Source organism: Gymnoscopelus microlampas (assembly GCF_963454915.1).
Source record: "Gymnoscopelus microlampas genome assembly, chromosome: 7".
In the NCBI taxonomy this organism is placed as follows: Eukaryota; Metazoa; Chordata; class Actinopteri; order Myctophiformes; family Myctophidae; genus Gymnoscopelus; species Gymnoscopelus microlampas.
The window spans coordinates 52,684,137-52,698,137 of NC_139944.1; the positions used below are offsets into that span (position 1 = coordinate 52,684,137).

Genomic DNA, 14,001 nt, shown 5'->3' on the forward strand with positions numbered 1-14,001 from the left:
CAGACGCTTTTATCCAAAGCGACTTACAATAAGTGTATTCAACATAGGTAGGGAACGAAAACTACTAATCACCAGAAGTCTTCAGTGCATTTTCTGCAAAAACAAGCAACCAAGAGTATACCTAGCGCTAAGGTAAAAGTGCAATATATCAGTTACCTATTTCCCTAAACAGATGAGGCAAAATAGCAAAATCAAATGAGCATGAGCTAAAACAAATGAGTGTATCGACTAAACAAGATACAATAAACAATACAACAATAGAAAACAAGCGTTCGTACAACTAGTTAACAAGTAGGCCAGGCAGAGAGGAAGTGTAGTGTTTCCTGAAGAGGTGGGTGTTCAGCCTGCGGCGAAATATGGGCAGTGACTCTGCTGTCCTGACATCAGTGGGGAGTTCATTCCACCACTGTGGGGCCAGAACAGAAAAGAGTCGTGACCGTGTGGATCGGCCAGAAGGACCCTTGAGTGACGAGGCAATCAGTCGCCCCGAGGTGGCAGACCGAAGTGGTCGGGCAGGGGTGTAAGCATCGACCATAGCCCGGTCGATGCCTACACATTCAACATGTTGAATAAAGTCAAAATTGTGCAGTAACTAAAAAAAAAACTTAGCCACAACATCTGAAACAATGTCAACATGCAGATTAGCATCTCCAGTAATCGGAGTTCTGTCATAGTTAGTGGAACAGATAGATAAGAGTTCTGATATTTCTGTTAGAAATAAGGCTTTGCTGCATTTTGGAGGACAATACATACTAATCATAAGCACTAGTTCATTTGCCATGAACGTGAACAAGCTCGTTCACTTTCTGAAACTGCTACGTTCACGCGCGACGTAAAAAAAAACACATTATAAAACATACATTAACCACTTTAGCCCTATTTTATAGCCTGGGCTATTGGAAAATAGCAGATCTACAAGTTCACATCGCGACGCATTGTGAGCTTGTAGATCGGCTATTTTCAAATCTTTTAGTACTTTTACTTTTGGTACTTGCTTAAGTATATTTTGATGCCAATACTTTTGTACTTTTACTCAAGTACATTTTGAACACTAGAAAACAGCGCTGCTGAACGAGAACGTGAACGAATCATTGCCGTGAGCGTGAATTGTTCGTTCACTGATTTTTTTTCCCACCACTAGTTTGCCATGCTGTCATGACATCATCATGATAGCATGACATCATCACATGATGTGTTTATAAGGGACCTTGCTATCACAAGTTGTTCAGTTTGGTATTTCTACTATAAGCTAATATAACTTGTTAATTGTCTACAAGCGGATAGCAAACAGGAAGAAAAAAGCTCGTCTAATTTGGTCCTAGAGCGTTGAGATTTACAGCAGCTGAAGTTCAAACGTACATCATCATCATGTACAGGTCTCAGTGCCCCCCCAGTTCGGACACGAACGTGTTCGACCGCAAGATGGACTTCGCCTCCCTCTTCAAGTTCAGCCAGATCCCGCCTTCCACGCAGGCGCACCTGAAGAACGTCTACTCCAGCCTGGCGCTGTGCACGTTGGTGGCGGCGGCCGGCGCCTACGTGCACGTGGTCACCCGCCTCTTCCAGGGCGGACTCCTCTCGCTGCTGGGCTCCCTGTGGATGATGCTCTGGCTGGCCCGGACGCCGCACGACCACAAGACGGAGAAGAAGAGGCTGGCGCTCCTCTCGGGCTTCGCGTTCTTCACGGGCGTCGGCCTGGGCCCCGTCATGGACTACGTCGTCGCCGTGGACCCGCGCATCGTGGTGACGGCGTTCCTGGGCACCTCGGTCATGTTCGCGTGCTTCACCCTCAGCGCCCTGTACGCCGAGCGCCGGAGCTACCTCTACCTGGGAGGCGCCCTGATGTCCGGCCTCTCCCTGCTGCTGCTGGCGTCCCTGGCCAACGCGTTCCTGGGCTCCGTGGTGCTGTTCAGGGCGCACATGGTCCTCGGCCTGGTGGTCATGTGCGGGTTCGTCCTCTTCGACACTCAGCTCATCATCGAGAAGGCCGAGTGCGGAGACAAGGACTACATCTGGCACTGCGTGGACCTGTTCCTCGACTTTGTCACCATCTTCAGGAAGCTGATGATTATTCTCGCCATGAACGCCAAGAAAGAGAAGAGGAGCAACAACAACAACAGCGATGATGAATAGGTTGCCCTGTAGAGGGAGGGGTTGCCCTGTAGAGGAGGGGAGCTCTGAAAAGGTTCCCACAAGTGTTTTTTTTTAACCATACCATATTTCTTCCCCCCCAATTTAGTAACAATGCCAATTCTTTCACCCATGCAGGTGTAGCAGTAGTGGCTAAGAGTCTCTGGGCCGTTTTTGTAATGTTTTTTTCTTATTTTTCGGTTTTTGTTTTTCATATTGTTATTATTATGTATGTGTACCGTATGTATTCTATGTGATGTCTATTTGCTCTGTTTTTGTTTGATTAATTATAGACATTTAACACATGAGCCATATTGTTATGTTATATAATTGAAAATGCCAATAAATATATTGTTTAAAAAACGGGGCCTTACCCATTATCTCTAAACTTTAGGGACCCTTTTTTTGTTTGAAAAGCATTTTCAATTGGTTCAAATAGCCAATCTACAAACTCACAAAGTGTAGATGTAGATGTAGGCTATTTGAACTATTTGAAAATGTTTTTCAAACTAGTAAAAAATGGCGAAGACGTTGAGGCATAATGGGAAAGGGCGCCGCCCAAAATATATGGTTCTCAAACCTTTTTGTGCCAAGGACCCACGAATTCATGTGTATGTGGCTGCGGACCCCCACCTGAAAATATGTTGTGCCAGGGACCCCCAGAAGCGTTCATTTTTTTTTTTAAAGATTACAAGATTTGCACACATTTTCAAGATTTAAAAAACAATGAACCACTGACATAAGATACCCAGGCCAGTGTGGGTAGAGAAGGAAGGGGAGGAACATGTCAGGGAACCCATCAGTGCCATGCACCAACTTTGAGGGAAACATCTCCACACAACGTGGAGATGGCCCTTTTTCCTTTTCTACAGTGCGGCTCTGCAGGAGTCTAGCCATCTAGAAGAGGGTCTGTTTGTCTGTGCTCGGAGCTAATCTGGCAATGTGTCATTGATACATCTTTTTTTTTTCATAATATGAACATTATTGTACAAATCTTTAGTTTGAATATATATATTTATTTTTTAAAGCAAACATTTGTAACTCAAATCTTTGCTTCTGGGGATTCTACAAATGTCTCTTTTTTTTATTACTTATGTGTCTATATGTCAGGGACCCCCACAATTATTTGGCCGCCGACCTCATGTCAGAATATTTTGTTCCAGGGACCCCAGAAGCAAAAGCAAAGATTTGCACTTAATGTTAAAGATTTTTCAAAATTAGCAGATCTACAAGCTCATAGCGCGGCACTCGGTGCCGCGCTATGAGCTTGTAGATCTGCTATTTTTGAATAGCCAAAGTATAAAATAATGGTTTAAGTGGTTACACAGATGTGTCCCAGTCTTAATGGGTTTAAAAAAGAATGGTGACGTCAGTGACACACGCCACATGGAGCTGGCACTGCACTGTTGTTGAATCAAAGGCTAAAATGACAAGTGTCATTTTAGATTTTAGCTTTATATGGCAACAAACGTTTTTGAATCTTCACTCTTCTGAGTTTACTTAGAGGGTGATTTATAGGCTAAGTACTTTATACCTATACCAAAGATAGCCAATCTACACGTTCACAACGTGTACACAGCCTTAATACAAAAGCATTAAGAACATTGGTGTGTACCACACTACATGTACATGTGCCTTAATGCATTGGTTCATGGTTGATACATGTGCCCATTAAGACCTGGAACGCATCTGTGTCACTTTTTCATTTGAGCTAAAAAGCATTATTTTTCACAATTTTGAATTTTTTTGAAAATGTGTGCAAATCTTTGAATATATATATATTCTTTTAAAGCAAACATTAACTCAAATCTTTGCTTCTGGGGGTCCGCGGCCAAATTCATATCATTTTGGGGGTCCTTGACATGAAAAAGTTTGAAAACCACTGATATAGAAACATGGGTTTTTCAGAAAACCGTTAGGATTTAGAAGACATTTTGCAGAATCGGAACCTCAGGCCTCAATGGGTTAATGTGATTGATAAATAGTTGTGGATATGATGCCACTTTGATCCCAAAACTATGTGGGTGCAAAGACCTGCATCATAGCTTTAAAAGCATACAGTACAGTACAAGCCATTTATAGATATGATCGTTTATCATGATCAAGTCCGTGTGAATGTTTAGACATAGAAATAGATGTGAACATAATCATTGCTATACTGGTACAATCTATGATGGATTGATAGCTGCAAGATGAATATATTACATTGTCCAAGGCTTGTGAACAGATTATACAAGCCAGTTGGAAAGCAAAACATGTTTTCATAACTTACCTAACTCAAGTATGTTGCATATTATTTACACATGTAGGCTACGCTATGTCTAAGCGGCAGTGTGTTAACTTTAGGAAATACACCAACTTTGTGTAGTCAGAGGTGAGTGTCTCAAAAATCCACATAAAGACAACTAAATGCGTTTCACAAGTTCTTTATTGTAGTCAGAGGTGTTACTCCTTTAAATAACGTTTCACAGCACATTACTACACTCTAATGTAACATATTACAAGCAATACAACCAGAACCATTATAAAAAACAGGTTAGTTGATTTATGGACACTTACAGAATGATTACTAGCTGAGATAGAAGAAAACATCCGTGGAGCTAAATTAATAAATGTACCATTTGGAAAATAAGTCTGTATTTTGTGTAGTTCATGTAATTGTGCATGGTTGAGGGACACTGGACAAGATCTCCTCTTCTTCCATGGAGGCAACGAATGGCCTGTTTAGTCATCCATGAAAAAGTAATTCCCGCTCTTCTTTTGCTCCGCATCCTTTATGGAATTCCTCTTGTTGATTCTGGGTCTGAAGTTGTTGGGGTCTCTCCTGAAGGTGACCCCCAGCAGAGCCAGGAACTTGTTCATGCCGGCGGCCAAGGTCTGCGGGGAGTTGGCGACCGTGCTCCTGGACGGCATCCCGTCGAACACGACGACGCGGTCCGCCAGATAGGTGGCCATGATGAAGTCGTGTTCCACCACGAAGGCCGTCTTGTGTTTGTGCAGGATAAAGCGCTTGATGACTCGGGCGGCGATTATACGCTGCTCCGCGTCCAGAGAGCCGGAGGGCTCGTCGATCAGGTAGAGGTCGGCCGTTTCCCCCAAACACAAGGTCAGGGCCACTCTCTGCACCTCGCCTCCGGACAGGGTCTGGACGTCCCTGTCCATGATGCTGTCGATCTTCAGCGGCTTCATGACGTCCGTGGAAAACTCGGGGAGCGTGTAGGCGTCGCGGATCTTGGTCTCCAGCAGAGCCCTCACGCTGCCATTGAACTTGAGGCTGCACAACTGCGGCTTGTAGCTGACGGTCATATTCAGGACGGTCACCTCTCCTCCTCCTCCTCCTCCTCCTCCATCGTCTGGTTTCAGATGGCGGGCCAGCATTCTGATGAACGTCGTCTTGCCCGTTCCGTTCTCCCCCAACATGACCACGATTTCAGAGTCGGTGAACTCTCCCTGCAGGATCTGCAGGCTGAAGTCTCCCAGCTGCTTCTTCATGGTGGGATACTGGTAACGACACAGCTTCTTCACCTCCTCCTCATTGTCGGCCGTCTCGGCCACCTTGAACACCAGCGGCGTGTCTCTGAAGCGCATGTTCTCCGTGGGCACGTAGCCGTCCAGGAATATGTTGATGCCTTGGCTGACGCTGAAGGGCATGGTGACCACTCCGTAGGCGGTCTGTTGTCCGTACAGGCAACAGATGAAGTCCGACAGGTAGTCCAGGACGGTCAGGTCGTGTTCCACCACGATGATGTATGTGTCCGGAGCGATGAGGGAGCGGATGGCGTCGGCGACTCTCAAACGCTGCTTCACGTCCAGAAAGGTGGACGGCTCGTCGAACACGTAGGCGTCCGCCTTCTGGACACAGCAGATGGCGCAGGCGAAGCGCTGCAGCTCCCCTCCCGAGAGCTCCGTCACGTTTCTGTCCAAGAGGTGAGTCAGATCGAACTGTTCGCAGACCACGGTCGCTGTGTTTGTGTCGTCCTTCGCGCTCAGGATCTCTCCCACGGTTTTCTCCTTAATCGCTTTGATCTTGGTGATCTGCTCCACGTCCTGAGGCTTGAAGACGGTCTTGAGATCGCTCCTCAGGATCTTGGTGAAGTAGTTCTGCAGCTCTGAGCCGCGGAAGTAGGAGACGATGTCCGACCAGTCCGGCGGGGTAGAAAACTTCCCCAGGTTGGGTTTTAGTTTTCCGGTCAGTATCTTCAGCGCTGTGGTCTTCCCGATTCCGTTGGTTCCCACCAGACCCAGGACTTGCCCGCGTCTGGGGACCGGTAACCTGTACAACTTGAAAGAGTTGGCGCCGTACCTGTGGGTGGTCTCTTTCTCCAGGTTGCCCGGCAAGTTGATGATTTTCAAGGCCCCGAATGGACATTGCTTTACACAGAGTCCACATCCGATGCAGAGCGACTCTGCGATCCAGGTGGACTTGCTCTGAGGTGTGACCTCGATGCACAGCTTACCCATACGCACCACTGGACAGCTCTTCTTGCATTCTAAGTTGCATTTCTTCGGTTTGCATTTGTCATAATTGACGATGGCGATTCTGTTCTTCTTCTCTGACATTCTGCCTGCCTGTTGTCTGGTTGTGGAGCAAGAGGAGACTTGTCTAATACAACAATGTACTGACGTATGTAAAACTGTAATGATCTGGGACCACCGTGGGAGAGAATATAAACACCGCCAGTCTTCTGACGTCAGAGGGACGTTGTCCCTTCTGATTGGTTAACGCATTCTGGTCATGCAGGGGGAGGGGCTCCGTCTTGTCTTTGTTTATTTAGTTTGTTGACGTTGCTATGGATACTTCATCGTAGTTAGAATGAGTAAACATACATAAAAGTTAAGATTTGTAAAAAAATACATATATTTAACATATTTTTGCTTCGAAAAGCAAATTACAAATTTCAGCTTAGCAACTTTGTCACAGCTTTGTTCATTTGTTCATTGTATTCTGAATGAAATAAGATGACCCTCATTAAAGTAAAAAGAGAACTATTTTCCAGTCCATGAACTTTCATGACTGTGTGCTATTCCACTATAGCTATTGCTGGTTGTAAATTGTGGTGTACATTGTGGTGTACATTGTGGCGTACATTGTGGCGTACATTGTGGCGTATATTGTTTCGTCCGGTGACCCCCAGGGGTCCTTGAGGGGGTTCCAGGGGGTCCCCACCTAAATTAGTGATCCACCAAAAATGGACCCTTGCAGTTCTGTCACTCCGAGAGTGTACAAATAGAACATAATTTGGTTCCCAAAGTTATTTGTCATATCTTGATTTATTGTTTTGTTTTTGTTTTTATATGTTTTATGTGTTCTTCACTATGGACCCCCCTGTGTGTGTCTTGAATAAAGTTTGAATTGAATTGAATTGATATATGCAGCCTGCCCTGTGCAATTTTTGATTGGGGAGCCCAAAAGGCATACAGAAATTACATTTTTATTCATGTTTCATTGTCAAAAACACAATTAAATCGTTAATCGGTGTTATTGGTATGACAATTAATCGTCAACTTAATATTTGTGAGTCCTCGTTGGACAGCAATCCACAGGGGGGTACAGTACACTTCCCACAGCTCAACACTGTGACTTCACTAGAAACACGTGAGATATGATCATGAAGTGGCCCTAGACATTATTTACCAACAGCAACATTTTTGAAATATATCTTAGAATAGCTAAACAAGTAATAAGTTATGGTCATTGATAATAATGTTGTGGATATATTTGAACCCTTCAAAGGCCCGCCTCCCTCCCTGCCACAAAGTGAAAATATGCAAGAGTCAGGTTTCCAGGTGTTTATTCTCACATACATTTCAGACGTATTACTTCAGAGCCGTAATAAGTCACATGCATATACTGTACTATACAGCTGTAGCACCACGAAGGCAATAATAGGTCATATAAAAAAAATATATATATATATGTTCTGTTCGTTAACCATTTTAATAAAATAATATGTTCTGTTCGTTAACCACTTTAATAAAAATAAAACATGTTCTGTTCGTTAACCATTTTAATAAAATAATATGTTCTGTTCGTTAACCACTTTAATAAAAATAATATGTTCTGTTCGTTAACCACTTTAATAAAAATAATATGTTCTGTTCGTTAACCACTTCAATAAAATAATATGTTCTGTTCATTAACAACTAGGAGGGCTTACAGTAGACAGTTAACTACTGACACCTTGTGGCCAAATGTAATGCCACCTGATCATCACATACCCATCATTTCTTTGAGACAAACACTGGCAAACAAACTTATTAAAATAAATTAAAAGGTGTGCTGTCATATCCTTTGTGATATACTCAAAACAAAAACCTGATATCAATCCACTAATTTAGACATATAAATGTCACATATCACAACTTTTTGGAGGGGTACATTTTCTTGTTTGACTATAAGACCAGAAGATTGTCTCTCTGTCACACTTACAATTTAGGCATTTAGCAGACGCTAAATGCACGCAACTGAGATGCTATAAATCAGGGGTCTTCAACAGGGGGCTCTCAATGCGAGGCGTTGAGAGCTTGTAGATCGGCTATTTTTGGCAAAGAGGTGTAGAGGGAAAAAAGAACAGGCTAAGTAAAAAAAACTTGAATCTGAAACAAATTTTATACAATATAGAGTAGGGGGTCCCTGCTTCATCTCTCTCTCTCAGCTAGGGGGTCCTTGGCCTGAAAACGTTGAAGACCCCTGCTATAAATGCTATCTGTATCCAAGTTGCAACACCCTCAACGGAAAACTCTTATCTATTTGTATTAAACCACGACAAACTCTCCAATATTGGGTAGCTTGGGTTATCCTCTTTTGTGTCAAGTTTTTTGTTCCATAAAAGTCCACCTTTGTCGTGTTATTATGAGCTACTTTCTGTCAATTAACTTCGTGCAGCGTTAATTTTGCTAAGTGTTTGCGTTTGGAAGCGCTCGTTTGCAATAACTCAACGTCCCGCTGCCTCCAGCATTATGTGCAATTTAGAACGTTGTACGGACGTTGAGTGATTTACAAAGAGCGCCTCCAAACTCAAACACGCAAAGAAAAATACAAATACCACACAGAATGTATTGACAGAAAGTTGCTCATAACATGTCTACGGTGGATTTTTATGAAAGAAAGTCTTGACAGGAGACAAAGGGGATGACCCAAGCTGTCTGAACCTGGTGCAATATTGATGTTGTTTTAATACAATCAGAAATAATCAGGACTTTCCGCTTTCATGAATGGACTGCCAAGTTTGGCAGGTATTGCAACATAGACCGCAGATAGCATTATAGCATCCAAGTCGCTGAAATTATCGCTGCAATGAACAAAAGAAAACTTCCTTCGGGGAGCACATGCGTACGGGGCACACAATTGACAGGTGTGTCAATTGTGTGCCCCATACGTAACGTATGTGCTGCCCAAAGGAAGTTTTAAATCGTTCAGTGCAGCAATCATTTTGGGCCCCTTTCGGCCTTCACAGACAGAGAATGTCGTCTGTGTGCAGCTCGTGGAAGAGTGGAGATATTCTACTACTACTAAACACACGTTTTTCTGCCAGAACTTTTAAATGGATGTTGAAACTAGAGATAAATAATGTCCGTCGCAGGACCAGTGTTTAGTGCACCAGAGTCCTCTAGTGCAGCACCAGTGTCCGGTGCAGTGTCTACTGCACCAGTGTCTACTGCACCAGTGTCTAGTGCAGCAGCACCAGAGTCTAACTCATCATCCGTCGCATCCATGTCTATCCATATCTCACAGGTCTCTGCACCGACGGTGAACGTGGGTCTCCCGTTAGTGTCCTCCACTACGTTGTTGAAAGGGGAAAGGGGGACCTGCTGCGTCTTCCTTTTCTTAATGCAGAATTCAGGGAAGTGATTCTTCTTGCCGCAGTTAGAGCATTTCAAACCGTAGGCCGGACACATAGCTAATTTGCTGTGCCACGGGTTGCCGCAGCCCATGCAGTTTTTTAAGTTGTTGCTCTGCCGTGGGTGTTTCCTAGGAGCAGAAGCCGCGCCAGCGGGCGCCGCGGCCACGCCAGCGGGGGCCGCAGCGGTCACGCAAGCGGGGGCCGCAGCGGTCATGCAAGCAGGCTCCGCCGCGGTCACGCAAGCAGCAGCCGCGGCGGCCGCGTCACTCATGCTCGCCGGCGGGGAGCTCTTCAGCATCTCGGCCACGCGGCAGATCTTCACGGCCCCGTCCAGCGTCAGCCCCGGCACCCTGAGCAGCCTCTCGCGCAGCGCCTCGTCCCGCACGCCGCACACGATCTGGTCCCGGAGGACGGAGTGCGTCAGGGCGCCGTAGTGGCACCTCTGCACCTTCGCCGTCAGGACGCGCAGGAAGCCCTCGAAGGCCTCGTCTGGCCGCTGCAGCCGAGAGCGGAACGAGAACCTCTCGTGCGCCTCGTTCTTGTTCTTGGTGGAGAAGTGGACTTCCATCAGGTGGAGGACCGTCTTCGGTTTGTCTTGGTCTCCTGAATAGGATGGGATGGGACGATAATCGTTATTATCGTTTATCGTGATGAAAATTCAGTAGCACTTAAACCGTCTACACTTGATGAAACTGAACTGTGAAGAGCACATTTCGTGCGCTCCCATTTCACTACACAAATCGATTCGCCAAAAATAGCAGATCTACAACCTTAAAATGCGTTGAAAGCGGTGTGAGCTTATAGATCTGCTATTTTTGGCAAACGTTCCCCTCGGAATAGCGATGCCGGAGGTTCAAGTGGTTAACAAAAGCCAAGGCATTTTAAGTTTTAATCATATTTTGTATATCGCGATACTATTGTTAAATCACAATTATGTTTGTCACAATAATCGTGACGAACACAGAATAGGTGGGCACTAGGGACATCTGGGCACCTCGATGTAAAATTGGCTATTATATATGGTATACATGATGTGTGCATCATTATCAGACTTAATTGTATCATTCAACTTCTTGTTTAGGCCCCAAAATGACTAGATATACAGGTTTTGTAGAAATATTAGACCTTAATTATCGAATGTTTAAGCATGTATACTTTTAGACAACTTTTCAAATATTCATTTTTTTTTTTCGAGGTGCCCAGATGTCCCTAATGCCCACCTAACCTGTTACCATCGTGACGTGTCATTTTCATATCGACCCGCTTGGCCCAAATGTTAACTCGGTGTCCGGCGTGTTTGTGCAATGTATTAGTCTATATTTTTCAATAAAGAAGTGTTTTAATCCCGTCTGTGCCTGTGGCCGATTCTGTCGGAAGTTCCCAATGGGCGGTAGTGGCGGGGCGCCTCCGGTGAAAGCGGGAATTACACTCGATGTAAACAGGAAGTAAACGAGGGGGTAGGAATGGCGTTCGGCCACAGACGGGATTAAAACACTTCTTTATTGAAAGATATGGACTAATACATTGCACAAACACGCCGTACACCTAGTCAACATTTGGGACAAGCGGGTAAGCACCTTATATTTTGCATTTGTACATGTTCGGAGAAATACGGGCTTTACTGGTGAAATTTCAAGGCAAACTGGGGGGGGGTGGTAGCTGAAACTCTGGTAGTTATAAAAAAATATATCAAACTCAATAAAAAATGATGATCTAAGGCTAGTTAGCACCAAAGCTACCTTCATATCGTCCCATCCCTAGCCTAGTTACCTGGCCGCTCAAACAGCAGGGTGTTGTAGGCCTCCACGGCTGCAGGGCCCGCTATGGTTAGCATCAATGCTACCTGCCTAGCGCCCGGCTCAGAGTGCAGCCCCGTGGCGGTCAGGTAGTCCTTAAAGCGCTGCTTGAAGCCCAGCCAGTTAGACAGCGCGTCCCCCGCTACACATAAACCCTCCGGTGGTTTTATATATGACGGAGAAGCCATAATAATAATGTCGTTATGTGTCGCACACATGTACGGACTACGGAGGTAAATAAACAACGGACACAAAGTTATTTTGACTTCCCGTTGTGTCACACCGTCTGTGGTCTTTTTCCGTCTTCTTTTTTTTTTTAAAGTATCAATGCAATGTAAAAGAAAATACTCTATTACAAGTAAAAGTCCGGAATTCTAAATTTACTTGAGTAAAAGTACAAAAGTATTGGTGTCAAAATGTAATTAAAGTACCAACAGTAGAAAGTACTCATTGTGCAGAAGAATGTCCCATTTCACAAGTTTTCAAAAATTGTGTAAGAATCATCAGAAAATAGCCAATCTACAAGCTCACAATACTCAAAACGTTTTCAAATAATTGTAGTGGAGTAAAAGCACAATATTTGCCTCTGAGATGAGATGTAGTGGAGTAGAAGTAAAAATATTGAAAATTGGAAATACTCCAGTAAAAAAAAAACCTCAAAATTGTACAGTACTTGAGTAAATGTAGTTAGTTACTCTACACCACTGCTTGAAGAGACATACATTTAACATGTGAATGTTTAAATACTTTATGGATTACAAATGAGCTTTGTCGGGCTAGTGGCGCAATGGATAACGCGTCTGACTACGGATCAGAAGATTCTAGGTTCGACTCCTGGCTAGCTCGTCTCTTTTCTCCGTTTTTAATCACTTTTAAGCCCGTTTTGCTTTACATAATAGCTCCGACGGAACCTCTCCCTCCGCTGTATAGACTCCGGGCATAGCGACGTAACATGGTCGCCACGCCCTTAAATCGTGCCACTTCCGCCGCCATCTTGAGGGAGTAGATTGACAGCTGCCACAAGTGTAGAGTAGTGTAGTGTAGTCTGTAGTCCTGTGTTTGTTGTCCAGCAAGTAGACGGTGTACATTATTATCTATCTCTAACTTGTCTGTTGCTCTAATTTAGCAATGGTACGACAGTGCTGCATTATCGGATGCAATGCCAAGGTTTCAGACGTTAAATTAAAAAAGTTAAATTGCACACATTTCCAACCTGGAGGAAAAGCTGTTGGAGATCAGATGTCGGAGATATCAAAGAAACGGCTTGGCATGGGTATCTTAAATACAAATGGGTATCTTACATACAATGAGATTGAGCTAACAGCTAAATTGTGTTTCTCTATGTGTCCAGTCTGAGAAACGTAGTCTAACGTGGGTCTAACGTGGGTGGCTCACGGTCACGGTGGCTGAGTAAACAGCTGTCTGTCTGTCAGCAAGTGTTCAGACGTCGGAGATATCAAATAAATGTATTATGGCTTGGGTGTCAGCTGACGAAATAACATAACCTTCAACAACATTCCCAAACACATATAAGCTCAAACGAGCATGACAGCACACAATCAAACATATAAACATCTGTTGGAGGCGAGGTTAGGATCAGCATCAGCGTTGCCATGTCGGCTTATTATAAGCGACTTTGGGCTTCTTTTTATGTGAAGTTGCTTGTAAAATTAGTAGTTTTGTATGGCTTATTTATAAAGTGTACTTGCTTATTTAGGCTTATTTAGGTGCTTGCTTATTTAGGCTTTTTTTTTAAAACAAAAAAAATTAAACTAGTGGTTCTCAAATCTTTTCATGAAAATGTTTTGTGCCAGGGAGCATTTGTGTTGTTAGAATGTTTTAAAAAATATTCCAAATGTTCTTTATTTTATTGCAAGAGTTTTTTTTAATAACCTATGTACAAGCTCACGTGAGCTTGTAGATCGGCTATTTTCAAGTAGTCGATGTATCTAAGCCACTTCTTTTGGGCTTGTTTTCATAGACCTGGTTGCTTATTTCTCTCGCAAAATATGGCAACACTGATCGCAGGTAGCGTGCCTTTGCGTCTGCATTCAGCTTCTCTCTGTATGGTAACTCTCTGTCACGCATTGCCAGGTCCATCTTCTGTCCTTTACCAATAAATTCGCTGTAGTTCAGGACACGTCGTGACTCGTGGGTAACTGTCAATGTTGTTGATACTAGCTGTTGTTATGGAGCTCCCTTAATATGGCCACCGTAACTACTTCAGCCTA

General features: G+C 44.1%; 3 protein-coding genes across 3 annotated transcripts; 1 reads left to right on the forward strand and 2 right to left on the reverse strand.

The window, feature by feature from the left end:
* Nucleotides 1-1,368: 1,368 nt before the first annotated feature.
* LOC311048644 (putative Bax inhibitor 1) lies at nt 1,369-2,133 on the forward strand (the record flags this gene model as incomplete). The annotated part of the gene is made up of 1 exon (XM_084061907.1): nt 1,369-2,133. The coding sequence occupies one exon, from the start codon at nt 1,369-1,371 to the stop codon at nt 2,131-2,133; it is 765 nt and encodes a 254-aa protein (XP_083918033.1).
* Nucleotides 2,134-4,854: 2,721 nt separating this feature from the next.
* Nucleotides 4,855-6,690, reverse strand: LOC311049185 (ATP-binding cassette sub-family E member 1-like; the record flags this gene model as incomplete). Its single annotated transcript, XM_084062672.1, has 1 exon — nt 4,855-6,690. One exon carries the CDS (start codon nt 6,688-6,690, stop codon nt 4,855-4,857), a length of 1,836 nt encoding a protein of 611 aa, XP_083918798.1.
* Nucleotides 6,691-7,963: 1,273 nt separating this feature from the next.
* Nucleotides 7,964-12,159, reverse strand: LOC311049211 (uncharacterized protein). The gene is made up of 2 exons (XM_084062705.1): nt 11,745-12,159; nt 7,964-10,577 (listed from the first exon to the last, which is right to left on the reverse strand). The coding sequence occupies exons 1-2, from the start codon at nt 11,986-11,988 to the stop codon at nt 9,688-9,690; spliced, it is 1,134 nt and encodes a 377-aa protein (XP_083918831.1). The 5' UTR covers nt 11,989-12,159; the 3' UTR covers nt 7,964-9,687.
* Between the last annotated feature and the right edge of the window lie 1,842 nt (nt 12,160-14,001).